Raw genomic sequence first — 27,908 nt, forward strand, 5'->3', positions numbered from 1 at the left:
ATTAATCTCATTTGAAGTCCAACAAGGTCTCAAGTCAAATCTCGGGTCTCAAAGCACTTAAATTGATGCAGTCCCAAAGCATGACTATAGTGAAATAGACAGGTTCTAGGTGCCTTTTCCTTCTGCAGACGTCCCTGCTGCAGTCTTACGGTGGGGCTTCTGTTACGGCTTATTATCCTCCCCTTAAGCATCCCTGTTTATTATTCTTCCCACTGTTGGTCATTTTTTCTCTTGCACTTCCTTCCAAAGAAGCCCAGGGCAGCAAACAACACAGAGATAAAACAACACAGATTTTAAAATAATCAAATTAAAGCATGTAAAAGCAGTTGCATATCCTCACAGCTAGTAGCTTCAAGGTATACACTTTTCAAAGCATTCACCATTAAAACAGGCATTTTGTATGCATCTTCTATATGTTTTGTGCATTGAAAATACATTCCATAGTCTGCAGAAGTGCATCATCTGACTGGGGGTTGTTTTCTGATCCACAACAAGCATGTTTGGAAGCATAGGATTAAGGCTGTCCTCTATGGAAAACAAGTCAAACGAATTCCTACTCCATTCCAAAGTGCAAGGTGTGGTTGACCTTGGTCTGATCCAGCACTTTGATATTCTCACATGCCCTGGATCTACAGTTGGTATGTAAAAGGTGAAGGTTGGTGCCCATTGGGGCTGATCGGGCAGAAAGCAAGGAGAAAGCAAGGAGACCAACAGTAGGTGGAGTCAGAGTCTATTGCTGGAGGTGCCAGAGCCAATAATAGATGGAGATAACTACATTGAGAGACTAAGGAGGTAACGGCTGACAGCCAGTGACAGTCAGCTGGAAGTAAGGTGGGGAATGACTGATGGCAAGCTGAGCTTGGTGGAGCAATGTCCAATTTACTGGGTGTAGCAATACAACAGGAAATACTAAAGTGGCTGACAGCTCATACTGTCTGCTGACTCTTCCAATCTGGGCAAACCATTTCCACTTTCTCTTTTGAGCAGTAAGTTCCCATGGTCCAGCAGCTGAGATCAGTTTAGACTTCCCAGTAAGGTGAGTGTGAAAAGACGTGCTTCCCTGCTTGTTCTCTGAGCTTCTGTAGAAGACTCTTGTAGAGATTGCCTTGGAGGGGAAGACCATATTCAAAGCTAGAGATATCGAAGGAGAGTTTCCAAAGAGGTGGAATCAAGGTGGAGAAAGATCCCTCTCGACATGGAAGTTCTTTTTCCCGTTCCTGTGCTAGGTATGTCTTGCTACTTTCTGATAACCCCAGCCTTTGGTCCTGCTCTGCTCTGTTCTGTCCACTTACCATATTTGAATAGAGAAGCACTGGCAAGAATGAGCGATAACGGCAGCAACAAACACACCAGCTGCCTCAGAGGAAAAGGGTGTGGGCAGTGGTGCCTTGTATAGTTGCATGCTTAAAACTCATCACTGTGGCCAGACAAGTATGTGTGCGATCTAAATTGATGTATAATTAATCTGAGCTACTGATTTGCGATGCATTTTGTACTTATTTCAGGAATGAAATGTTATTGTTGCTTTTATGTTTTTCACCACTACAATGATTTATTTTCTTTAATGTTGGCTGTATATGGTGTGGGGCTTTTTTTGCCAACAAATACATTGCCCAAGACATGATTTTAAGAAGTGGTCTTCAACTAGTCCAGATAGAAAAATCCGAGCCAGGAACATGGGACCAGCTTTCACATGTTCATTTCTTAATTATACTTTGTAGTATCCTCTCTTTGATTTCTGGAGGTTTTCTCTTGAATTAAGCTGTGGCTTATATTGAGCAAGAGAAAAAGTCACTGTCAGCATTTATGCTTGCATTCTGTTATCAGAAAAATGCTTTCTATTGCTTTTTATAAATTTCTTCACTTCCATTCTTTCTCTGTCAACTGCTGTCATCTTTCTCTTTACATATCTTTCACTCTCTGTCCTTCATCGCCTGCCTTGTCTTTGTTTTCTCTCTCCTCTCACCTTCCACTTTTCCTGTTCTTTCTCTGTTGTCACTTACGGTCATCTCAACTTTCACAATCTTCCTGTTTCCACTTCCTCTCCACTCATACTGTTTTCTACATTCTCTCTACCTTCTCAAACTTTTCTGTACTTCAGCCTTCTACTTCAATTCACCTGCTCATTATTGCCTTTTTATCTCCCTCTCATTTCCCTTCTTCCTTTGCTCACTTTCTTCCATCTCATGTCATCTTCACTGCTGCCTTTAATTCACCTCTCTGTCATTTAGGACCCCTCCTAATATCAGCTTTCCTGAAATAAAAATGAACAGGGTTTCGGGGAAGGTTCATCACCCTCAGCACCCAATACAGACGGCAGTTGTTATTTGTTGCTCCTTGGTTGAAGTTTGAGGAAACTTCCCAGATTCTGCTACACTGAAGCAACATATTCAGGTAGTTCCATAACAAACAAAAAGCTTTTTTTCCCTTTTTCTACATAATGCCATTTTATAATTCTTTTTAAAAGCAACTAGATAAAACTAACCTTGATTCCAAATCAACACTGAAATATTAAAGATGCAAACTTATTTGAGAAGAGGTCCAATTAAAATAAATGGGTCTTACTTCTGAGTAGACAAGCATAGGATTTGCATGCTAATTAATTACAATTAACTAAGGTTTCTTTCCCTGGTCAGCTGCATTTCCTTTCCCTTTTCTGTAAGTTTTATTTTCTTTTTGACACCTTCTGTGGATGCCTTTTTTCCCCTTTCTCACAACTGCCGGTCTGCCTGCCCTCTCCATCTCTCAACTTTCCTGAACTCAGATGTACAGAAAATAAATCAGATTTTTCTCTCTCTCAGTACCCTCAGAACGTAATACAGTCAGAAGTAGAGAGGGGAGGAGATATAAAAACCTCAACAGGACTGAACATAGGTAGAGTTCAGACATAGCTACACAAAGCAACAATTTCATCTTATCCAGTATTTTAGGCATGTTTGCCCATTAAGTTCAGCTAGAATCCCCACATCATTTCCCCCAGCCCAATCCTTCTGTTCCAAGAAAATAGAAGTTGTTGAATAGCAGTCCTTACTGGTGAATAAACCCTCACATCTCTAGACTCGGGGCTGCCTGGATTCATTCCTCCCTGAGTGTTTCACCACCAACAGCTGCAGCCATTCCGGCGCTTCTTTTCTATGCAGAGGAGTCCAGTGGCTTCTAGGCTTCACAACACAACCAGCTTTATGTGATTCAGCGAGGCTGCAATAGTTGGGTAAATAGCCTCTTCTCAAGCCAGGCAGCATGTTTCCACTATGTGGGAGCATGGCTGGGCTGGTGCAAAATGAAGAGGGAACTCTCTCACATAACATACCTTCCAAGCTCCCTGGAAAAAGAGGCACATCCCGTATTTTCTCACATGACCTTTGCGGCCATTTTGGGTGTCGTGATCTGTCACACTTTCATCTCAAAGGAACACTTTTCCTGGTACCACAACCTCACACAGCTCCCCAAAATTCATGCTTTGGAGGCACTGTACAATATCTCATGAGGCGCATGTCAGGTGAGACTCCCAGGAACAGGTCCTGGAAGATGCACATTCCAGTTTTGCATCGGAAGAAGTTGGAAGGTAAGACATAAGAAAGGGGAATAAAAGACTGCAGCCTCCAGGTTGGACTGAAGGATTTGTGTGATGATGGCAGTTTTTCTGTGGCCCGCCTGGCGTGGCCGTGGAGCCGACCTGTGGGTACAGACCCATTGGCTGAAGATCTAAGCCTAAGGTCTAAAGGGATATATTGTTGCAGCCTTCTTGAAGCTATGCAGGTCTGGGGTCTGGTCAATGCTTGGATGGGAGCCTACCTAATATATGCTCCCTTGAGTCAAATATAATATGTAAATAATCTTCAGATCAAATCAGTTCAAACTTCCAGGCTTATTTAACCAGTTCCATCCCTCCTTTTTTTATTTCTCTCTTTCAGTTTTCCTGCTTCTTGTTCCTCAGCCAGCATCATCTGCAGGTAACATTCCAACTTCTTCCCAGTGAGTTGTTTATGTGGAGAAGACCAGAGTGTCTCTAGAGGAGAATCCGTGTCTCTTTAGTGCTATTGTTTAGCAACCCAGCTCCCCCTCCAGCTGCTTTGTGGTTCCCGCAAGTATGCTAGTAACTTCACTCTTATACCTGGGTACTTTCCAGGAGCAAACTGTACCAAACTTACAAATCCCAGTGCCACCTCCGCCCCCCTTTTGCAACACCACTGTGCATTATAAAAGTAAAGTCACACTCCAAGTGTGAATCCTTATGTAGGTAGAATGAAACATATACCCATGTTTAGGAGCAAAGTTACTGGCATGCTTGGGGAAAACTGCAAGGTTTGCAGAAGTACAAATATATATATATATGGGGAGGGGGTGGAATGAAAAGTCCTGAAACAGAGCTGGGCTGAATAAGACAGTTTGCAGAAACACACAAATAAATTTTAAAAGTATGTGGGGTGGGGTGGAGTAACCTGGAACACGCAAGGCTAAAACAGAGCACCCCACACTGTGACAGTTTGTTTCGGGTTCCACTTGTTTGCCTGCCACTGAGATCCCTCTGCTTGTCTTCCAGGATCTCTCCCTCCCCCCAAACTCTCGGTACAGACAAATTATCCCGAATACTTTGAAGGCGAGAGGGTTGTGCTCATATGCTCAGCTTTCCTAAACAGGACGGTGGAGGGATACAGGTTCTTCAATCAGGATGGGCAACAGATTCTCAAAATGGCTGCCAACCCTTATCAAAAGGGCAGACTGGTTTTTAGGGCTGAAACAAGCAAGATGGGAAATTACAGCTGTGATTACTGGATGGGGAAAAATGATACAGAGGTCACATCTGCCCGAAGCAACTCCATCTCCCTAAAAGTGAAAGGTAGGTTTTGAGTTCCTGGAACGTTGGTGGCCTGTTCCAATGCTTAAGGGATGGTCTGTCCAATTCATTTTCTTCTCCTCTGCTACTTGCTACATCTGGCATCCCCAATTTGATGTCCTCTGACACCCCTCTTGATGACTGACAAGGGCCCATGCCCTCCCAGTTTTATCATTCTTTCTTTTTTAAGTGGGTTGTTTGGTTGGGGGTGTCCTCGTTGCTAGCCGGTGGCCTGTTTCTTTAGTTTGTGCTTTATTTGTTTTGGTACATATGTAGATATTTTGCATGGCTTGGGGGGGGGGATAGAGTTTCTAGACATTGTTCCTCCCCTGTGAAATGTGATTTGCTGTTGTTGTTGCTGCTCATGACTAAGAAATTGTCATTTCCGAATGTGCGCCTGGACCCAGAAAGTCTGGGGACCCCAGTGTTAGAAACCTACAGCCTTGCTCAGGGTGGGGTAAAGGTAAAACTAAAGGTACCTCTGACCATTAGGTCCAGTCGTGGATGACTCTGGGGTTGTGCGCTCATCTCGCTCTATAGGCCGAGGGAGCCGGCGTTCATCCACAGACAGGTTGCGGGTCATGTGGCCAGCATGACTAAGACTGGTTCTGGAGAACCAGAGCAGCGCATGAAAACGCCCTTTACCTTCCTTTATCTACTTGCACTAGACATGCTTTTGAACTGCTAGGTTGGCAGGAGCTGGGACTCAACAATGGGAGCTCATGCCGTTGCGGGGATTCGAACTGCCGACCTTCCAATCGGCAAGCCCTACCTAGGCTCTGTGGTTTAGACCCAGGGTGGGGTAGGGGTGGATAACTATGCAGAATACAAATGACATGATTAGCAAATCACAGCTTTAAAATAAAGAACAAAATAAATGCCTTGGGTGGGAGGTGGCAGCCATCAGCTTAATCTTTCCCTCCCTAGAAACAATCTCAGCAAAAATCAGGCAAACACACATATACGCTATTAGCTTTCGGGTGGGGGAACCTCTCACTGTTATCTAACACACTATAAGGAGGACCTTTTCTGTACTGTTGTAGCCCTGAAACTGTAGAATGAACAAACGTATTGCAAATGCACTCATTTGCTGCAAAAATAAAGCAAAAAAATAATAATAACCTTTTGGGGAAATTATAGCTTCAGGTGGCTATTTTCAGCAGAAAAAAAACTGTGTAGAAGTGTTGTGCCTGCAAAGTGCCCCCTTCAATATGATGGAGGGGAGGAAGTTCTGCTATATATATATATATATATATATATATATATATATATATATATATATGCAGGTTTTGGTGTCTTCCGGTGTCTTCCCGTGTAAGAGTCGGGGTGTCTGTGCGACGTTTCGACGAGGTCTCACTCGTCATCTTCAGGCTGGTGCTTTCGGCTTCTTGTTACTGGAACAGAGCAGAATCTGGTGTTTGAGTTCCTATAAATACTGTTGAGGGGTGTGGTGTATAGCCTCCAACGTTCTGGGCAGAGAGGAAGTTCCTAGATTAGTGTGCCTCTTCTTCTTTTGTTCCTTAATTACTTGAGGGATATCTTGAGTGATTTCATGAGTGATATTCTGAATACCACTGGGTGGGTCATTAAGTGTAGATTAGTTGCTAAAGCTTTTGTGTCTTGACCTCTTGAGCTTGTGAAGAGTTTTTCTGAGAAGATGGCTGTGCTGCATTTAGTTGTGCTCTGGCTTGGCTTCGTGTATAGGGGCGAGCTGTGGTTTTGTGCCTTGTGCCAGCCAGATCTGTGTAGGGATTGCAGGGGGGTGCAGCATCCGGAGGTGCCACTATAGTTTGGCTACTGGATGGAGTCTGTAATATGTCTGTGGAGAGGGTCTGGGTTTGGGTCTGGTGTGGTTGATTGGTGACGGCGTTCTGTGTGCCTCTGGTTCTGGTGTCGGTTTTTGTGGGGAGGGCTAATTTCCAGATGTCTGGCAGGCGGGACGTGTCGTCACGCTTGTTCATGTTGTGAGGGTGTTTCTCTATCTCGATGGCTTCCATGATTATTCTCTTGTGGTGATGTTCCATGTTAAAGAGCAATTTGGAATCTGCAAAATTAATTTCGTGTCCTGTTTCTTTCATGTGTTGGAAAAGAGAGGAAGTTTTTTCTTCTTTTTTGACGGCATTCTTGTGTTCTGCGATACGTGCATTTATTCGTCTGTTTGTTTGTCCAATGTACGTGGCTGGGCAGACTTTGCAGGGTATTTCATAGACCTAACCAACACGTACTTCATCCACAATGGACAAAGATACAAACAGATAGAAGGAGCACCTATGGGATCACCCCTCTCACCGGTCATCGCAAATTTGTACATGGAACACTTTGAAACCAATGCTTTAGACAAGTCAGAACACAAACCCAAACTTTGGCTCAGATATGTTGACGACACCTTTGTAATTTGGCCACACGGGAAAGAAAAACTAGATAGCTTCCTCACACATCTCAACAGCCTACACCCCAAAATACAATTCACTATGGAAATAGAAGACAACAACCAACTCCCCTTTCTTGACGTCCTAATCTACAAAAAACCTGATGGCTCCCTAGGACACACTATCTACCAGAAAAAAACACACACCAACCGCTACTTACATTCACAATCACACCACCACCCTGCACAAATAAACTCCGTAGCCAAGACTCTCATCTCCAGAACCAAACGCCTGGCTGACAAAGACCACTTGACAACTGAGTTACAGAATCTCTCAAATGTGTTAATCGCCAATGGATACCAGAAAAACAGGGTTACGAAGCTAATCCAAAAAGAAACACCCCCCAAAAACCAAGACACAGAAGAAAACAATGGCATGGCCCTCCTTCCTTATATCAAGGGCACTACAGACAAAATCAGCAAAATCCTCCATAAACACAATATCAAAACAGCCTTCTGCACCAACCAAAAAATAGCCAATATCCTCAGAAACCCAAAAGACAAAATCCAGCTGGAAAACCAAGGGGTCTATGAAATACCCTGCAAAGTCTGCCCAGCCACGTACATTGGACAAACAAACAGACGAATAAATGCACGTATCGCAGAACACAAGAATGCCGTCAAAAAAGAAGAAAAAACTTCCTCTCTTTTCCAACACATGAAAGAAACAGGACACGAAATTAATTTTGCAGATTCCAAATTGCTCTTTAACATGGAACATCACCACAAGAGAATAATCATGGAAGCCATCGAGATAGAGAAACACCCTCACAACATGAACAAGCGTGACGACACGTCCCGCCTGCCAGACATCTGGAAATTAGCCCTCCCCACAAAAACCGACACCAGAACCAGAGGCACACAGAACGCCGTCACCAATCAACCACACCAGACCCAAACCCAGACCCTCTCCACAGACATATTACAGACTCCATCCAGTAGCCAAACTATAGTGGCACCTCCGGATGCTGCACCCCCCTGCAATCCCTACACAGATCTGGCTGGCACAAGGCACAAAACCACAGCTCGCCCCTATACACGAAGCCAAGCCAGAGCACAACTAAATGCAGCACAGCCATCTTCTCAGAAAAACTCTTCACAAGCTCAAGAGGTCAAGACACAAAAGCTTTAGCAACTAATCTACACTTAATGACCCACCCAGTGGTATTCAGAATATCACTCATGTTCAAATACAAAGGAAAGAAGATAAAAATCAAAACGAAAGAGGACAGCCAGAAGTTCCTACACGACAACGGAGAAGATTTGCAGAAAGGAGCAGCAGCTATTTGGCCACCACCAGAGTTTGGGAAAGAGTTACCACCTTCGGACCCGGATAAAAAAGAAGACACCCAATAAAGAGTAACAACAGATCGATACAGGATGTCTCTGCAGCTGTATAGTTGGAACATTAATGGCGCGAATTCCCCAGAAAAACGCAAAAGGATCTTCCATATTCTAAAGAAAGAGAATTTGGACATAATTTGTTTGCAAGAAACTCATGTGACCAGGCTACACAAGAAGGTGTTAATAAATAAAAGATTAGGCCAAGAATTTATTTCATCAGACAGAGTTAAAAAGAGAGGCGTGGTGATCTACGCCAAGGAGAATCTTTCACCAAAATTCTTGTTTAAAGATGAACAAGGAAGAATCCTGGCTATTGAAATATCGACCCAAGGAGAAAAAATTTTGATATTAGGAATCTACGCACCAAATGAGGGGAAATCAGAATTTTACAAGAAGCTGCATGAGACATTACTGGACTATCTGGACTATTCTAACATCATTATGATGGGAGATATGAATGGGGTTGTCTCTACTTTTATGGATAAGTCACAGAACCAGAATTTGACCAAAGATGGAAGACTACCAAAAACCTTTTTTGAATTAACTGACAATATGGATTTAATTGATTTATGGAGGACGAGAAACCCCCTTGGTAAAGAAGGAACTTTCTTTTCTGAGGCCCATCTGTCATGGACAAGAATCGACCAAATTTGGACAACTAGAGGGCTGGCACCTAAGACTATAAAAATAGAAATCTGCCCAAAGACATGCTCCGACCATAACGCTCTGAAAATGGAAATGAGACTTACTACTGCCGATTCCTTCAGATGGAAAATGAATGACAACCTGTTAAGAGATCAAGAGATTGTAAAGAAGGCCCAAAAAGCTTTAAAGGACTACTTTGAAATTAACTTGAATACCTCGGTGGAAAAAAGAACAATCTGGGACGCGAGTAAAGCTGTTATGAGAGGGTTCCTGATACAACAGAATACGATCAAGAAAAAGTTCTGGAATGGTAAAAAGGATAAGATATTGGAGAAGATAAGAGATGGTGAGAAAAAATTAAGATTAAACCCAAAATCAAAGGAGACTTTAAGAGAAATTAAATTCCACCAGTCACAATATGCGAAATTGATTAATCAAGAAGTGGAATGGAAGATTAAACAGATGAAACAAAGATCTTTTGAGTCGGCGAATAAATGTGGGAAACTGCTAGCTTGGCAGTTGAAAAAGAGACAAAAATTAAATTACGTTACCAATCTAGAAGTTGAAGGAAAGAACATTCAGAAACCGGGAGAAATTAGAAAGTGTTTCCAGAAATATTTTAAAAAACTGTATACACAAGGATCCGAGGATGCGACTGAGATAGAACAATTTTTGAAAGAAAACGGCCTTCCAAAATTATCACAAGAAAAGAGATCAATCTTGAACTGTAAAATAACACAACAGGAAATTGAGGATGCCATTCAGAATATGCAGCTAGGCAAATCTCCAGGCCCTGATGGACTCACCTCCAAATACTATAAGACCTTAAAAGACTACTTGATACAACCATTAATGGAGGTTTGTAACCAGATTATGGGGGGAGGGAGGGCACCAGATACGTGGAAAGAAGCATTCATCACACTGATACCTAAAGTGGAAACCGAAAAGACTCAACTTAAGAACTACCGACCCATCTCACTCCTAAACGTGGATTACAAAATATTTGCGGATGTTTTAGCTAATAGATTTAAAAAAGTATTAAATGAAGTAATTCATAAGGACCAAGCAGGCTTTCTCCCAGGTAGACATCTGTTTGACAATACCAGGAACATTATCGATATTCTGGAACTTTTACAAACAAACATTAACACCAAAGCAGTGTTAATCTTTATTGATGCGGAGAAGGCCTTTGACAACATTTCTTGGAAATTTATGAAGAAAAATTTGGAAGGGATGGGAGTGGGAAGGGGGTTTGAGAATGGAATAGAGGCAATCTATTCAGAACAAAAAGCTAAGTTGATAGTGAACAATGTGGTGACAGAAGAACTTCATATTGAAAAAGGAACACGCCAGGGGTGCCCCCTATCCCCTCTGTTGTTTATTTCGGTCCTGGAGGTTTTGCTGAATATGATAAGGGAGGATCGGCAGGTACAAGGAATACGGGTCGGAGCGAAACAATATAAACTGAAAGCATTTGCAGATGATTTGGTTTTAACATTACAGGAGCCAGAACCTAGTACAAAAAGAGTTTTGGAATTGATTCAGAAATTTGGTCGGGTGGCGGGTTTTAAGTTGAACAAACAAAAAACTAAGGTGTTAGGGAAAAATTTGACGGCTATTGAAACAGAGGGGTTTCAGAAGGAAACAGAACTAAACATTGTTAAAAAAGTGAAATACCTGGGGGTCAATCTGTCTTCTAAGAATTTGAATCTATTTAAAGATAATTATGAAAAATGCTGGTCAGAGGTTAAAAAAGATTTTGAAATTTGGTCAAGATTGAAATTATCCTTGTTAGGCCGAATTGCAGTTATAAAAATGAACGTTTTGCCAAAAATGTTGTTTTTGTTTCAAGCCTTGCAGGTCGTGGACAGAGTGGAATGTTTTGGAAAGTGGCAGAGGGATATTTCTAGGTTTGTCTGGCAGGGCAAAAAGCCCCGAATAAAGTTTAAAATACTAACTGATGCAAAGGAGAGAGGGGGGTTTGCCCTGCCGGACTTAAGGTTATATTATGAGGCTGCGGCCTTCTGCTGGATGAAAGATTGGATCTTATTGGAAAACACTGATGTCCTAGATCTGGAAGGCTTTAACAATTCGTTAGGTTGGCATGCGTATTTGTGGTACGACAAGGGGAAAACATATGGAATGTTCAAAAACCATATTGTCAGGAAAGCAATATATATGGTCTGGAAAAAATACAAAGACTTATTGGAAAGTAAAACTCCGAGGTGGATCTCACCAATAGAGGCCAAAGCTCGGAAAACAGCCAATATGGAGGCACATTGGCCGAAATATTGGGAAATAATAGAAAACATTGGAGGTAATTGGAGGTTGCAGAGCTTTGAAAAACTAAAGGATAAGGTGCAAAATTGGCTACACTATGCCCAAATTAATGAGGTTTTTAAGCTAGATAAAAAAATAGGATTCCAGGTGGAAAAATCGAAACTTGAGACAGAGTTGCTAGAACCAAAGACCAAGGTACTATCGAGAATGTACAACTTGCTGCTTAAATGGAACACTCAGGATGAGACAGTTAAATCAGCCATGATAAAATGGGCTCAAGACATTGGTTACAATATTATGTCTGAAGACTGGGAAAGGTTATGGACCACCGGTATGAAATTTACGGCATGTAATGCCTTGAAAGAAAACATTATGAAAATGGTTTACCGGTGGTACATGACTCCAGTCAAGCTTGCTAAGATATACCATTTGTCTGACAATAAATGTTGGAAATGTAAGGAGGCTGAAGGGACATTCTTTCACCTCTGGTGGACTTGTCCAAGATTGAAGGCCTTTTGGGAAATGATTTATAACGAGTTAAAAAAGGTGTTCAAGTACACCTTTCCCAAGAAACCAGAGGCCTTTCTTCTGGGCATTGTCGGCCAGAAGGTGTTAAAAAAGGATAGAACTTTTTTTATGTATGCTACAACAGCAGCAAGAATCCTTATCGCTAAGCACTGGAAGACCCAAGATTTGCCCACACTGGAGGACTGGCAGACGCAATTGATGAACTACATGGAACTGGCCGAGATGACTGCAAGGATCCGAGACTTGGGAGAAGAGGCAATGGAGGAGGACTGGAAAAAATTTAAAGACTATTTGCAGAAGTATCATAAGTTGTATGAAACATAAGACGTCGTATGATTTGGAATGGTAGCCCCAGCAATGAAATTTAATTATTTATGAAATTGATAATACTCATGAAAGAATCAAAGTTTAAATGGGTAAAAAGGATATTATGCTATATTTTCAGAGTATTTGGAGAATAAGAGATTTAAACTTAAATTGCAACTGAAAATATAAAGAAACACACGAAATAAGGGTATAATTTGCTGATAATTTTATTATCAAGAATGCATTTATGTGGGAGATGTGGGGAAGTCCAATGGAAATTTGAAATAAGTGGTTGAAATGGTTGAGATTTTCTGTTTTCTTTTTCTTTCTTTCCTTTGTTCTGCCTTTCTTTTTGTTCTTTTTGTAATTTGGAAAAAATGTAATAAAAATTATTTAAAAAAAAAAACAAAAAAAAAACAGAATATCACTCATGAAATCACTCAAGATATCCCTCAAGTAATTAAGGAACAAAAGAAGAAGAGGCACACTAATCTAGGAACTTCCTCTCTGCCCAGAACGTTGGAGGCTATACACCACACCCCTCAACAGTATTTATAGGAACTCAAACACCAGATTCTGCTCTGTTCCAGTAACAAGAAGCCGAAAGCACCAGCCTGAAGATGACGAGTGAGACCTCGTCGAAACGTCGCACAGACACCCCGACTCTTACACGGGAAGACACCCGAAGACACCAAAACCTGCATTCCTGTACCCGTGAAAATCTACGAAAGCAAATATATATATATATATATATATATATATATATATATATATATATGCTTCGAAACCGGAACAATCTCCGAACAGCTCAATGACCTCTGTACACCGAGTATGACTTAGTTGAATATTAGCCCTTTTTATGTTTTCAATTTTTTTTACTGCAGAGAAGAGAAACCAAGTTTGCAGGAAGTTTCCCAGCCGCCCAAATAAAAAATGTTTAGGCAATTGCTTTCATTCTTAGTTATCAGTTTTGGTGAAAAGAAACTAAACTTGTTGGGAAAATTTGGAAAGGAGCAGCAAAACCACTAAGTGGCAGCAAAGGCTAGGTTATGCAACCTGAATGCTCCTTTTGACTCTTTTCCTGCTAAGCTTCAAATTCAAATTTCCGGGTTTTTGCAAACTATTTAATGAGCCCAAATGAGCCGTGTTAATTAGCTATTCTGAGTAGTGCTAGCGTTGAATAAAACCCTCAGATCCTTTTCATCGTATGTACAAAGTTGGATAGCAACATTTTAGTGCAGCTCTGAGACAGGAGTGTGAACATGTTGGGAATGTGGGCTTGGGAGAGCACATCTTTGTTTGGAATTTTATCCTGCCATGTGATACCCAAAATACCTGACACAGTGCATGTGGAAGGCCTTGGGGCACCACTGCTGATGGCTATAAGTTGCCCACAGCTCACTTCCATAAAGCACTATTCTCAACACTCAAGCCTGATAGACCTTTATCTTGGTGTCGGACGCTAGCATCACATTCTCCCATACCCTTTCGGAGAGGTGAGCCTTTGCCATAGCTGCCATGCCAATACGCTGATTACGGTGGAACCCAAGTGGAATCCAACACTGTCTACTATCTCAAGTGTATAGTCACCAGTGCTGATGCATGGAGTGTTGGTGACATCCTGACCCAAGATGTTGGTCTTTATCTGCATCTTTAGGCACACTTTGTCCTAATCTATGTATTTTTGTACACATCCCTTGCCTAGAGAACCACATTTCAAAATTCAGAGAAGTGTGGCTGTGTTTTAGTTTTTCTGTAGTTTTAGAAAGTGCAAATCAGTTAGGTTCACCTTTAATTATTTTTTTATGTTTTTATTAGCAATTTCAACATAACAACATATCAAAACATATCATATTCATTATTTTCCCCCCTGTCCCCCCTCAAAGCCTCCCTCCCCCCCGACTTCCCTCAGCTCCTGTCTCTGATTTCTCAACCCATATTATTCTCTGCATGTTATAAAATTATACAAATCCTCACATTATCTATCTACCATGTTATCAATCAGTAAATCTATGTATGTTTATTCAAAATCTGCCAAGAAGTCCAATTCATTTTGTTGTCTTTTTATGTAATTTGTGAAAAGTTCCCATTCTTCTTTAAAGTCACAGTTGTCCTTATCTCACAGTTTGTATGTCAGTTTGGCCAGTTCTGCATAGTTCATAATTTAGAGAAGTGTGGCTGTGTTTTAGTTTTTCTGTCATTTTAGAAATTGCAAATCAGTTAGGTTCACCTTTAAATAGGAACTAAATCACATTTCTCCTCCACCCTTCAATTATTTCAATGCAAGCCTAAAATCTGATGTCTAAAAATGCTTCCCTGCCCTCACCCTATCTCTCTCTCTTCCCACCCTCTCTCTCCACCCACCCAACCATTGCAAGCATACTTCAGGGTGGAGGAGTTTAGCTAGCCACTGTCTCTGTGTTACACGAAGCAATCTCAACCATGGGCGTTTATCTTTCTTTCACAGAAGCCCCGGAAGCCCCCTCCCTCTCTTTAAACCCCAGCCTCCTTGAGTACAACCTGGGAGATAATGTCAGCCTTGTGTGCTCAGCTCCGCCTGAAAGAAAGGAAGTCAAGGAGTTCCAGTTTTATAGCGACAAAGAGGAAATATCAGTTATGCCTCCATATGGCAATGTCTACACTCACAACATAAGCATCATGGAACCCAAAGATGTGGGGAGCTTCAGGTGTCGCTACGTAGTGGACCTCTCTGGAAGAAAAGTTATTTCAAAGAAGAGTAATTCTGTCACCATTGCTCAAACAGGTAATCTCCAGATCTATCTATCTATCATCTATCTATATCTGTCTGTCTGTCTGTCTGTCTGTCTGTCTATCATCTATCTATCTATCTATATCTATCTATCTATCTATCTATCTATCATCCATCTATCATCTATCATCATCACCTATCTATCCATCTGTCATCTATCTAATTTATTTATTTACCTGCCTTTAGCCAATAAAGGCTCTCAGGGCTGCTTGGGGGGGGGGAGATCAATATTAAGGTGGGCCCTGCCCTCAGACTTACAATCCAAAAATAAAAAAGTCATGACATGCAAAGAAAAAGGGAGTCAGAGGGAGAAGGAAAATGCAAGCTGAAATAAAAGTTCTTAAAGTTGCAGATCTTATTGCGAAGTTAACAAAAGGAATTCTTCACTGGTGACTCCTTGTTGTCTTCTCGTTGATAAAGAACACACTTTGTTTTGAAGCACTCTTCCTCCACAGATCACATGTGAGAGCAGAGCCAATGGCCAGCCAGGAGGGTAGGGCAGCTTCTACCACACAGTTATTTCCCAGACATGCTGCTTGAGTTGCATTTGACAATCCCCACTAGAAATGGTTCCCTTCCATCACAGATGCACAAACCTTTGACTGGGTTTTTCCAGCTGGCCGTGGGGAAAGCAGGGAATGGGGCAATGCTATCTCTCTTGCAAACCTATCTTCCATAGATTTGGTTGCGAGATCAGGAATTGATAAGAAATGGAAATCACATGGCGAGATTCTGTAGAAATAACACTTGGAGCGTCTGCCAAAATGACTAAGAAGCATTGGGTTGTCCAAACCAATATCCACAAAGTCTTATCTGATTCTGAATGTTGTTGTTTAGTCGTTTAGTCGTGTCTGACTCTTCGTGACCCCATGGACCAGAGCACGCCAGGCACTTCTGTCCTCCACTGCCTCCCGCAGTTTGATCAAACTCATGCTAGTAGCTTCAAGAACACCATCCAACCATCTCATTCTCTGTCGTCCCCTTCTCCTTGTGCCCTCCATCTTTCCCAACATCAGGGTCTTTTCCAGGGAGTCCTCTCTTCTCATGAGGTGGCCAAGGTATTGGAGCCTCAGCTTCACGATCTGTCCTTCCAGTGAGCACTCAGGGCTGATTTCCTTCAGAATGGAGAGGTTTGATCTTCTTGCAGTCCATGGGACTCTCAAGAGTCTCCTCCAGCACCATAATTCAAAAGCATCAATTCTTCGGCGATCAGCCTTCTTTATGGTCCAGCTCTCACTTCCATACATCACTACTGGGAAAACCATGGCTTTTACTATACGGACCTTTGTTGGCAAGGTGATGTCTCTGCTTTTTAAGATGTTGTCTAGGTTTGCCATCGCCTTTCTCCCAAGGAGCAGGCGTCTTTTAATTTCGTGACTGCTGTCACCATCTGCACTGATCATGGAGCCCAAGAAAGTAAAATCTCTCACTGCCTCCATTTCTTCCCCTTCTATTTGCCAGGAGGTGATGGGCCCAGTGGCCATGATCTTCGTTTTTTTGATGTTGAGCTTCAGACCATATTTTGCGCTCTCCTCTTTCACCCTCATTAAAAGGTTCTTTAATTCCTCTTCACTTTCTGCCATCAAGGTTGTGTCATCTGCATATCTGAGGTTGTTGATATTTCTTCCGGCAATCTTAATTCCGGCTTGGGATTCATCCAGCCCAGCCTTTCGCATGATGAATTCTGCATATAAGTTAAATAAGCAGGGAGACAATATACAGCCTTGCCGTACTCCTTTCCCAATTTGGAACCAATCAGTTGTTCCATATCCAGTTCTAACTGTAGCTTCTTGTCCCACATAGAGATTTCGCAGGAGACAGATGAGGTGATCAGGCACTCCCATTTCTTTAAGAACTTGCCATAGTTTGCTGTGGTCAACACAGTCAAAGGCTTTTGCATAGTCAATGAAGCAGAAGTAGATGTCTTTCTGGAACTCTCTAGCTTTCTCCATAATCCAGCGCATGTTTGCAATTTGGTCTCTGGTTCCTCTGCCTCTTCTAAATCCAGCTTGCACTTCTGGGAGTTCTCGGTCCACATACTGCCTGAGCCTTCCTTGTAGAATTTTAAGCATAACCTTGCTAGCATGTGAAATGAGTGAAATTGTGCGGTAGTTGGAGCATTCTTTGGCACTGCCTTTCTTTGGGATTGGAATGTAGACTGATCTTCTCCAATCCTCTGGCCACTGCTGAGTTTTCCAAACTTGCTGGCATATTGAGTGTAGCACCTTAACAGCATCATCTTTTAAAATTTTAAACAGTTCAGCTGGAATACCATCACTTCCACTGGCCTTGTTATTTGCAGTGCTTTCTAAGGCCCATTTGACTTCACTCTCCAGGATGTCTGGCTCAAGGTCAGCAACCACACTACCTGGGGTGTACGAGACATCCATATCTTTCTGGTATAATTCCTCTGTGTATTCTTGCCACCTCTTCTTGATGTCTTCTGCTTCAGTTAGATCTTTACCACTTTTGTCCTTTATTATGGTAATCTTTGTACGAAATGTTCCTTTCATATTTCCGATTTTCTTGAACAGATCTCTGGTTCTTCCCATTCTGTTGCTTTCCTCTATTTCTTTGCATTGCTCGTTTAAGAAGGCCTTCTTGTCTCTCCTTGCTGTTCTTTGGAAATCTGCATTCAATTTCCTGTATCTTTCACTATCTCCCTCGCATTTTGCTTGCCTTCTCTCCCCCGCTATTTGTAAGGCCTCGTTGGACAGCCACTTTGCTTTCTTGCATTTCTTTTTCATTGGGATGGTTTTAGTTGCTGCCTCCTGTATAATGTTGCGAGCCTCCATCCATAGTTCTTCAGGCACTCTGTCCAGCAAATCTAAATCCTTAAACCTGTTCCTCACTTCCACTGTGTATTCATAAGGGATTTGGTTTAGATTGTATCTTACCTGTCCAGTGGTTTTTCCTACTTTCTTCAGTTTAAGCTTGAATTTTGCTATAAGGAGCTGATGATCTGAGCCACAGTCAGCTCCAGGTCTTGTTTTTGCTGACTGTATAGAGCTTCTCCATCTTTGGCTGCAGAGAATATAATCAATCTGATTTCGATGTTGCCCATCTGGGGATGTCCAGATTCTGATTCTGAATAAGAGAACCCAACTTCGGTGAAATGTGGCATCTTTTCATTACACTCTGTAACCAGAAACTCTTTTTCTTAGTCAACAGGAACTTAGACAACTTTTCCAGCTGGAAACGGATGGCGGCCATTGGTGGCTCCTTCTTCACCATCAACAGCCTCATCTTCCTCATCTCCCACTTGTGTTTTTAAACCACAGGTAAGTGAAATGAGTAAACATTTCCTTTCTAATATGTACTTTGGAGCAGGTGTGGCCCAATACATTTTTTGTGGTTGAAGTAAGGGTTTAAGATGATTCAGTTTCACTGAAAACCACTGTGGTGTTAGATGTGTGATGGTGGCCTTGAGGCCTTCGAAGACTTGAGCCTTCCATCATGCAAAGCAGAGATGAGGAACTGTTGCTGGACTATGTCCCCTACCATCCCAGATTATTGGCTTTGCTGGCTGTTGAAGCCCAGCAACATCTAGGTGGCAACAGGTTATCCATCCCTGACAGAGCCCAGAGATGTCTTCCTCGATTGACCATGACATTCCAGGATCACTTTCTCACCACCTGTGGAGGCTGCGGGGAGTGGGGGCATTGCCTCTGCGGCTTTCTGTGTGGCAAAGGATTCAGGATCATGACATAGGGATAGTTATAGCTAAACCATTGGGACATGAGTGGTGCTGTGGGTTAAACCACAGAGCCTAGGACTTGCCAGTCACAGGGTCAGCGGTTCGAATCCCCGTGACAGGGTAAGCTCCCATTGCTCGGTCCCTGCTCCTGCCCACCTAGCAGTTTGAAAGCACGTCAAAGTGCAAGTAGATAAATAGGTAAACGGTGTTTCCGTGCACTGCTCTGCTTTGCCAGAAGCGGCTTAGTCATGCTGGCCACATGACCCAGAAGCTGTACGCCGGCTCCCTCGGCCAATAAAGCAAGATGAGCGCCACAACCCCAGAGTCGGTCACGACTGGACCTAATGGTCAGGGGTCCCTTTACCTTTATATCTAAACCAGCCTGGGTCCCACCACCTCTCTAGCAAACTTCACATTATTTATTATTTATTTATTTATATATTTATTTATCCGAACTGGTCACATTCCCAAAACATTCCACCTTAAGCATCACAAAACTGGGAGTTAGGGAGGGAAATGGTTGGTCTGGGTTGCATCTTTGCCTTGAAGTTATGATCCAGGGAAGCCTCTCATCTCTTGCTATTTTTTAAATCATTTTTAGGTCTCCTCTTCAGGTGACTGTAATAGTCCTCTTTGCCCGACTGATGGCAGTCTGACCTCAGCTCTTCATCAACCCGATTGTGGATTCATTCACCAAATGAGCCAGCTTCCTCCATAAATCACATAACCAGGAGGAGAAATCTGGATCCATCTTCCACAAAAGAGCACAGAGGGCTGTGGGGTGGAAACCAAGTTCTGGGGCATGACATTTGCAGTGGAAATCTTTTTGATTGCTCTGTCTCTACAGGCTTTATCACATATTATAAGTGACTTGCTGCAGCAATTGTTTCAGGGGAGGGGGGGAAATTGATGGCTTTGAACAATCATTTTGTTGTGTAAACCTGTCACAGGAATGAGGACCTTCTGGCCCTGCAATGTTGTTGAATTTCAATTTCCATCAGCTTCAGCCAGTTTCCTGATCCCTGCTCTAACATGCGGCTTCCCACCCTCCTCCTTTTTTTAAATGAAAAAACAAAAACAAAAGCCAATTCATTGAAAGCAATGACTACAACAACTCAGGTCCTTCCAAACTTTGGGACAATTGCTTTGAAACTTGTACTTTTCTTTTCAACATTCTCCTCTCAGTATTAGTGGCTGTCTGATACACCTAGATCAGCCCTAACATTTGTAAATATATTTCACTCCCTCAATATACATGAACAATTTTTACATTATTATTATAATCATTTTGCTAAAAACAACAACAGAAAGAAAGAAAGAAAAATCAGTACCACAATAGTTGCAATGAAACTAGACAGGGTGTCACTATGGGAAATGAGCATGCTCTCTATCAAACAAACATGTCTCTTTCTGGATTCTTTCTAAGTATTATTATTATTATTAACATATTATTAACATTATTAACATTGAAGATCCCAGGGTGGTTTACAATGCCTACTAATAAATACAGATAGTATTCTGCAATCAGAGACATATTCCTTGCTGCTGTTTGGTGATCCACTCTTCACTCCCCTTTTTCATTGTGTATGAAAAGGTTTAAAAAGTAATGCCTGCTCTGTCTTCATCACACTCAGCGCTGCTAGCATTTTGCAGCAGTTCACTTTCCACCAAATACTACGTTGTCCATCTCACTATTGTCTGCTATGCACACACACACTCACTCAAGAAAAATCTGGGGAAATGTGTCATCTGACTGGGGGGTTGTGTTCTGGACTGAAACAAGCAAGTTTGGAAGTGTCAGACTGAGTTAGTCTATCAAAAATGGATCTCCCACTGGATTGATTGGAACTAAGGTGGCAGGCAGGTGGAGCCTGGCTAACAGCAAGGTACGTTTGGTGGGGCAGTGACCCATTTGCCCCAATGCACCAGCCTCCACTGGTTCCAGTTCTCTCCTGCAACAAAACCTCTTCTCTCTGCATTTCTGCTGGCTGGAGCAGATCATGTGTTGAGCATACGAACAAAACAGGAATTATCAACACAGTTAGCAGGTCAAGTGCTGACTCCTCTAGTCTGGCCAGACCTATTTCCATTTTCTATTTTAGGCAGCAAAGTCCCTCAGTCCAATGGCTCTTTCCCCAATAATGACTGCATTTCCCCTCTGGGCGATTATGCAAATACGGGCTTCACTGATGTTCCTCCACCCTCCTGTAAAGACACTTTAAGGGTCTGCCTTGGAGAGGAAGGGTGATATAAAAACTGGCGATACCAAGTTTCCAAGGAGGTGCAATCCAGGTGGAGAGAGATCCTTCTCAACATGGAGGTTATTCTTCTGGTTCCCATGCTAGGTATGTTGCTACTTTCTTTCTCCCCCAACCTCTTCTTCTACCACTCCTTTCTCCTGGATTTTAATTCCTGCTTTGATCCATCATAAAAGAATCATCTTGATAAATTTTTAAACTGGCTTCAGGGCTAGCAATTGCTGAGAACACGCTCTGACCCATAGGAGCCAACTCTTAGGAGGTGAGGGGTCTTTGGACCCCCCCAACAAAATATTTGAGGGGGCCACCCCCCCCAAGTTGATGGGCATTGCCATTCAAGTGGTGTGTGTGCACAATATCACGGCCCTGCAGGTATTTAAGCTTTCCCTGGGCATAGCGCCAAGTGTCACTACTGGCCAGTTGGCACTGCGCTCAGCGGAATGCCCCCTAAATTCCTGCTCCCTAAATTGGCCATTACGGCAGCAAGAGGATGATCCAGCCTGCTAGAGGCCAGTTAACAAATGAGATACAGTGCCAGGCCACCCAAGGTGGGCAAACAGACTTCTCAGTTGCATCCTCACTAGCAATAGCTGAGAATTTAAATTCAGTTCATGTTAATAGGTGAACCGACCTAATTCACATGTTCCCAAACAAGACATGAAACAGAAACGCAACCATCCTTCAAAATTCACATTTTCCAAATTTTGAAGGGCAGTTCTGCAGCCAAGCTATGCGTGCAAAAGTACATGCGTGCAATATGCATGTAAGCTTTCTTATGAATGCATGTATATAAAAATATACGTGGAGGGGGGAATCATGCAAAATGCATCATATTATTGAAAACCGTTTTCCACAAAAAGGCATATTAAGTTAATTGGATACAGAAAATGCTGCATATTAAGAGAAACTAAAATACTGCTGAAATTTCATGAGGATTGGGGGGGGAGGGCTAGAAACAGATGTGGAAATGTGCGAAGCAGAACTTAACAGCTGAGTAATGAGAAGCAACTAGTAACCACAAATGCTCATCTTTCATCCTGGACTATGTCATGGTATGTATGCAAATATACAAGTCTGTTATTTCTACCCTCGTCATCCTTTCTGTCAGAATAATAAACACACAGAGAAAGAGAGGGGGGGCTATGGGGCCTCTTACACTTGACATTCTCTAGGGCTCAGCATGCCTGGTCCTCCTCTGCCTTGCTATCACTGCCAGCGTTCACCCACTATCGCTGCACAAGCAAGCAACAACAACAACAGTGAGGGATTGACAGCAGCGCCTTTTGTTCAACTCTTAGAGCCAACTTCCCCAACCTGGTGACCTCTAGCTGTTTTAGACGACAACTTCCATTATCCTCTGCTGATCATACAGCATAAAAGTAGCAAATTTTAACATTTTTATTGCAAAAATCACACTGCGAGGAAAATCAAATTCCACTTGTCAAATGTGACCCACAAGGCTGATACTGATAAAGATCTGGCCTGTGATGCCAGAAAGTTTCCCACTGCCCCCTGGAGCAGGACTTGTGATATCCAGGTTCAGATTCCTTCTCCAGCCGTGAAGCTCAGTGCGTAATGTTGGGCCAATCAGTAACAAACCTTCCAAATGTCCCTATTTTCCAGATATGTCCCTGATTCAGAGAAGCTGTCCTGGTTTCTGATTTGATCCTGGAATGTCCCACTTTTCCTTAGGATGTCCCTATTTTCATTGGAGAAATGTTGTGGGGTATGCACTAACTCTCAGCCTGACCTTTACAAGGTTGTTGTGAGGTGAGGAAAAGTGTGGTGGATGCTCAATTGGTTTACCACAGTTTTCCCTCTTGTATTCTGATGAGTACATTCAGTGAGTTCTTACAGGGGATATTCCAAAATATCACTGCCCACACCTGTAGTCTGAAGTGGTACAGTCCCGAATCCCACCACCTTAGTCTTCCTCCTCATTTTTGTGCAATGTTGCTCCAACTTTCCACGAAGAGACTGTAGAAAGCTTCTAATTCCCAGGACAGCTTATGTATTGTAACAGAATTCAGTGATCTCACTCTCCATGTGTGGGTCCTAATATAGCGAAAACGACACCAGAAAAGGGAAGTTACCAGCAGGCATTGGGGGAACCTCACGTTTGCAGAAGTATAATAAAATATTTCAGGAAAAGCACGAGGGGGAGAAATGGAATTGAGCATTCTGTAAGGGATCTGGTCTGCATCTCATGGTTTGCAGAATTTTAAAGAAGCATGTGGGGGGGTGGAGTAACTTGGAAAAGAACAAGGATAAAACAAAGCACCCCACACTGTGACAATTCATTTCAGGTTCCTCTTCTGTGCCTGCCACTGAGATCCCTCTGCTTTTCTTCCAGGGGCTCTCCAACCACCCAAACTCTCGGTACAGCCAAATTATCCCGAATACTTTGAAGGCGAGAGGGTTGTGCTCATATGCTCAGCTTCCCCAAACGAGACGGTGGAGGGATACAGGTTCTTCAATCAGGACAGGCAACAGATTCTCAAAATGGCTGCCGACCCTTATCAAAAGGGCAGACTGGTTTTTAGGGCTGAAGCAAACAACACGGGAAATTACAGCTGTGGTTCCTGGATGGGGAAAGCTGACACAGAGGTCACATCTGCCCGAAGCAACTCCATCTATCTACAAGTGAAGGGTAGGTTTCTAGTCCCTAGGACATCAGTGGTTTTGTGCCAGAAAACCCCTTTGGGCATATATTAGTTTCCGACTTCTACTTTCATCAGGGAAGCAGTTCTAGGGAAAGTTTTCGATCTGCATGGGAGATTCAACCTGTATTCAGAGGAGGTGCTCTGTAGGGCCAGCCTACCCATGAGGCAATGTGAGGTGACTCCCTCAGGCAGCAGAATCTATAGGGGCAGCAGATCTGGCCTTCCAAGAAAGTGTCAGCCACTGCTGCGTCCACAATGACAGCTGTGGTGTCCCCCTTGTGGGCTGGATCTGCCGCCTACTTGGCTGCTGCCTCGCAATGCCAACTCTACAGCAGTCTCTTGGTGAATAGGAGGTGCTGTTCCCATCCATGTTCCCTTTGTAGATCTTCACTAGGACTAGAGAAATGGACACCATTTTGTGGTTTGCCTCAGGTGCCAATTTGTCTTGGGCCACTCTGGATGCTCTGCTATAGCCATTGCATTAACTCTGATCAGCAGAACCTGGCCAGAACTTCATGGACTACAGCAGCAAATCCTAACCACACCAGGTAGCAGAAAATACCAATTTATGCAGTCTCTGTGCTTATTTTGACAGTTCCCTGTCTGTAAAGTTATTTGAGAGGCCTGCTTTTGTGCAAGCCATTAACTGAATGTAGATGGATTATCTGGCTGCAAAAGTGCATTGCAAATTTCAACGGGTGTGAGAGGTTCGGTTAGCGTGTGGTTTCAGAAAATGCAATTGGATGAGATTTCTTCCCCAACCTTTGCATCCTTTCATCTTGTCAAAAATTAACCTAAAAACAGACATCTGAATCTGCATCCTCTCTCAATTTCTCTCTTCCCACCCAACCATTGCAAGCATATTTCAGGATAGAGGAGTTAGTATAGCTGCTGGCTCTGTTACATAAAGGAATCTCAACCTTGAGTGTTTATCTTTCTTTCCCAGAAGCCCCGGGAGCCCCAGCCCTCTCTTTGAACCCCAACCTCATCAAGTACAACCTGGGAGATTTGGTCAGCCTTGTGTGCTCAGCTCCACCTGAAACGAAGAATCTCAAGGAGTTCCAGTTTTATGGCGACTGGATTAGCGTCTCAGCTGTGGCTTCATACGGCAACATCTACATCTACAATATGAGCATCATGAAGCTCAAGAATGTGGGACTCTTCAGGTGTGGATACATAGTGCATCTTTCTGGACGGAAAGTTATTTCGAAGAAGAGTAACCCTGTCACTGTCGTTGGACCAGGTAATCTTTGGGTCTGTTTATTTATTTATGGCATTTTCACCCTTTTGCCAATAAAACTCTCAGAGCTGCTTGGAAGGCAGGGGGGACAGTAATAATACCCCCTCTGCCCTCAGGCTTACCTATTTAAAAGGGGGTGAGTGGGAGGGAGAAGGGGAAAACAAGCTTAAGCAAACGCTCCTAATGTTGCAGCTCTTATAATGTAGTTTGCCCAATCTACAAGGACTTAAGAGCAGCCTTATTCAAAAATTTTAATATCCCAGGTGAGAGGCATCTGATTAGCTGTTTATTAGGGGACAGGTCCCCCTACACCTCTAAAAAAGGGCTTGTTTCACACTTAGGGTGGCAGTGTTAAGGAAAAAAGCTTGTGGGACAGGTAAGCTAAATTCTTCAAGGGAGCAAAATCTTTTCTGGCAGAACGCCTGCCTTTAATAGTTATTTTAACTGTGCAGTGTATTTTATTCTTTGTAATGCATTCATTTTCTGTATTTTTTCATGATGGCTTTCACTACACAGATAAATAATAATATTCATATTCATATAATGCATTTACCCTCCTCCCTTCCTTATGTCAGTGGTGGCTTTGGCCTCCCAAAAAACAATCTACCCTCCCCAGATCAGACCCAGGAGCAGAGCAGGTGACCATGTTCCATCCAGGAGGAAGGAGTAGCTCCTACCGAATCGTAATTCCTCATAAACGCTTCCCTTCCGCTGCTTGAATTTCTCAGGCAGTCTTTGGGGAAAGCATGCGTAATGCTATCTCTCATGCTCATGTAATTCTCAGGTTTTGAGATCAGGATTAGATAGGAACAATGAATCACACAGGGCAATTCAATAACAATCTCACTGATAGGAGTCTGCCAAAATGACTAATAGGCATTCTGAGGCCCAAACCGGAATTACGAAGCCTTATCTGATTCTGAAAAAATGGCACCCGACCTACTCAGCAAAATGTGGCAACTTTTCGTTGTACTCTGTAGCCAACAGCTCTTTTTCCCCTTGTCTACTTAGGCACCAGATGGGAACGGATGTTGGCTATTGGCGGATCCTTCTTCACCATCAACAGCTTCATCTTCCTCATCTCCCACTATTGTTTTTAAACCACAGGTATGGTAAGTAATACACTTTCTGCTGAAAATCTCCATGGATTAAAGGATTTCCTTTCCCCCCACACTTTAGGAAGAGTACTTTGGGACAGGTGTGGCCCAAAACATTTTTTATGGTTGGGGTGGGCGGGGGAGAGAATGGCGTCACTGCCACCCCAGTCCAAACACACACACACACATACGTGGCAACAGTCATTCAGATCTTTGTAACATCCAGATTATATCACTGTAGCACGTGCTACTGAGTCTGGAAACTGCACTCTGGCTTCCAGGTGTCTGGAACAGTTGCTTCAGAACATAGGAGCCAGATTGTTATCTGATAGGAAGGATACAGCGTGGCGTTGTCTCGTCTCCCGTGGCCGCCTCTTCATTTCCAGGGCCATTTCAGAGTGGCGGTCTTGATGCGGAGAGCCCTGAAGCAGGTGCGAGGAACCTGGAATCCCTCCAGATCTAATTGAACTCCATCTGTCACCAACCCCCAGCCAGCATGGCCAGTTGTTAGGGCTGATGAAACCCAGTAATACAGTCAAACCTTGGTTGTCAAGCGTAATCTGTTCTGGAAGCCCATAGGGCGTCCGAAATGTTCAACAACTGAGGCGCGGCTTCCAATTGGTTGCAGGAGCTTCCTGCACTCAAGCAGAAGCTGCGTCAGACGTTCGGCTTCCAAAAAACGTTCAAAAAACGGAGCATTTACTTCCGGGATTTCGGCGTTTGGGAGCCAAACTGTTCCAAAATGGAGGTGTTCGGGATCCAAGGTTTGGCTGTAGCTGGAAAACCACAGGCTCCAAACTAGCCCCTCTCTCTCTCTCTCTCTCTCTCTCTCTCTCTCTCTCTCTCTCTCTCGCTTCAAGTTATTATTTTTGCTACTGTGTGTAGTCAAGATCTGTCTGAATTGGTCCGATTCTGAACTCATTCCACTATAAATGTCACAGGATTTGGAGTCGGGGAAGGAAAGGGTCTTCCTGGGTTGAATTTTTGCTCTGATGTTATCATCCAGGAAAATCTCTCATCACTTGCTATTTTAAAAAATCATTTTCAGGTCTCCTCTGCAGAGGACTGAAATAGCCCCTTTGCCTGGCTGATTGCAGTTCTACCCTTATCAGCTTCTCTTCAATCAGATTGTGATATATTGCTTCATTCGTCAAATGAACTGGCTTCCCCCACAAATCACATTTCACAGAGGGAAAACCTGGTTCCTCCCATCATGAAAAGAGATTGTTTTGATGGTGTTTCATTTTACGGACATTATTACATTTGTAAACACATATTACAGATTCCATTAACTTGAGCAAAACAATTTTAATATTCTTTTTAAAAAGAGAGAGAAAGGAAAAATCAACAGCACCACAGTAGTTTCAATTAAAATAGATTTTGAGCATTGTTATGGGAAACTAGCATGCTCTCTTTCAATCAAACCCTTCTTTTTAATGAATTATTTCTAAATCTGCATACTAATAAATACAGTTTGTATTCCACAATCAGAGATACATTCCTGGCTGCCACTGGTGATCCAGTTTTTAACCCCTTCCCATCACAAGGTGGGTGAAAGAGTGTAAACAGACAGATGTCCCACACTTTTGTCAGGATTCCTATTGGGTTCCTCTCTGCCCCTGCAAATCCTTCACAAGCCAAGGCTGGTTTGTGCCTAAGGGAGAAACTGCTCTGAGCCACTGTATGACTTGCAATGCTGGCCACCAAGTCATGTGTTGAAAGTTGTCTCCAACAAAGGAGTGCTCTGATTAGACCCATTTAATTCAATGGGCTTACATTAGTCATGTTCCTTCATTGAAATGGCTCTATTCTGAG

The 27,908-nt window shown here is 42.9% G+C and overlaps 1 protein-coding gene across 2 annotated transcripts; it reads left to right on the plus strand.

Moving 5' to 3' along the window:
* The first annotated feature begins 978 nt into the window (after window positions 1–978).
* Window positions 979–27,580, plus strand: LOC309516906 (immunoglobulin superfamily member 1-like). Of its 2 annotated transcripts, none has more exons than XM_082195864.1 (10): window positions 979–1,226; window positions 3,915–3,953; window positions 4,544–4,840; window positions 14,836–15,132; window positions 18,303–18,419; window positions 19,437–21,180; window positions 23,447–23,743; window positions 24,703–24,999; window positions 26,008–26,108; window positions 27,142–27,580. In XM_082195864.1, exons 1-5 carry the CDS (start codon window positions 1,196–1,198, stop codon window positions 18,410–18,412), a joined length of 774 nt encoding a protein of 257 aa, XP_082051990.1. In that variant the 5' UTR covers window positions 979–1,195; the 3' UTR covers window positions 18,413–18,419; window positions 19,437–21,180; window positions 23,447–23,743; window positions 24,703–24,999; window positions 26,008–26,108; window positions 27,142–27,580. The 2 variants fall into 2 exon arrangements, with proteins under 2 accessions (XP_082051990.1, XP_082051989.1); XM_082195863.1 differs by lacking the exon at window positions 979–1,226 and adding an exon at window positions 3,498–3,565.
* Window positions 27,581–27,908: the final 328 nt, after the last annotated feature.

This window comes from Podarcis vaucheri (genome assembly GCF_965113315.1).
Source record: "Podarcis vaucheri genome assembly, chromosome: 13".
In the NCBI taxonomy this organism is placed as follows: Eukaryota; Metazoa; Chordata; class Lepidosauria; order Squamata; family Lacertidae; genus Podarcis; species Podarcis vaucheri.

Excerpts from the sequence above, each read along its gene's own strand:
- LOC309516906 (XM_082195863.1), top strand. The coding sequence starts at position 3,529 with ATGCACATTCCAGTTTTGCATCGGAAGAAGTTGGAAG. Across the intron at positions 3,566-3,914 it reads GCATCGGAAGAAGTTGGAAG|TTTTCCTGCTTCTTGTTCCT; the intron begins GTAAGACATAAG and ends TCTCTCTTTCAG. Across the intron at positions 4,841-14,835 it reads CATCTCCCTAAAAGTGAAAG|AAGCCCCGGAAGCCCCCTCC; the intron begins GTAGGTTTTGAG and ends TTTCTTTCACAG.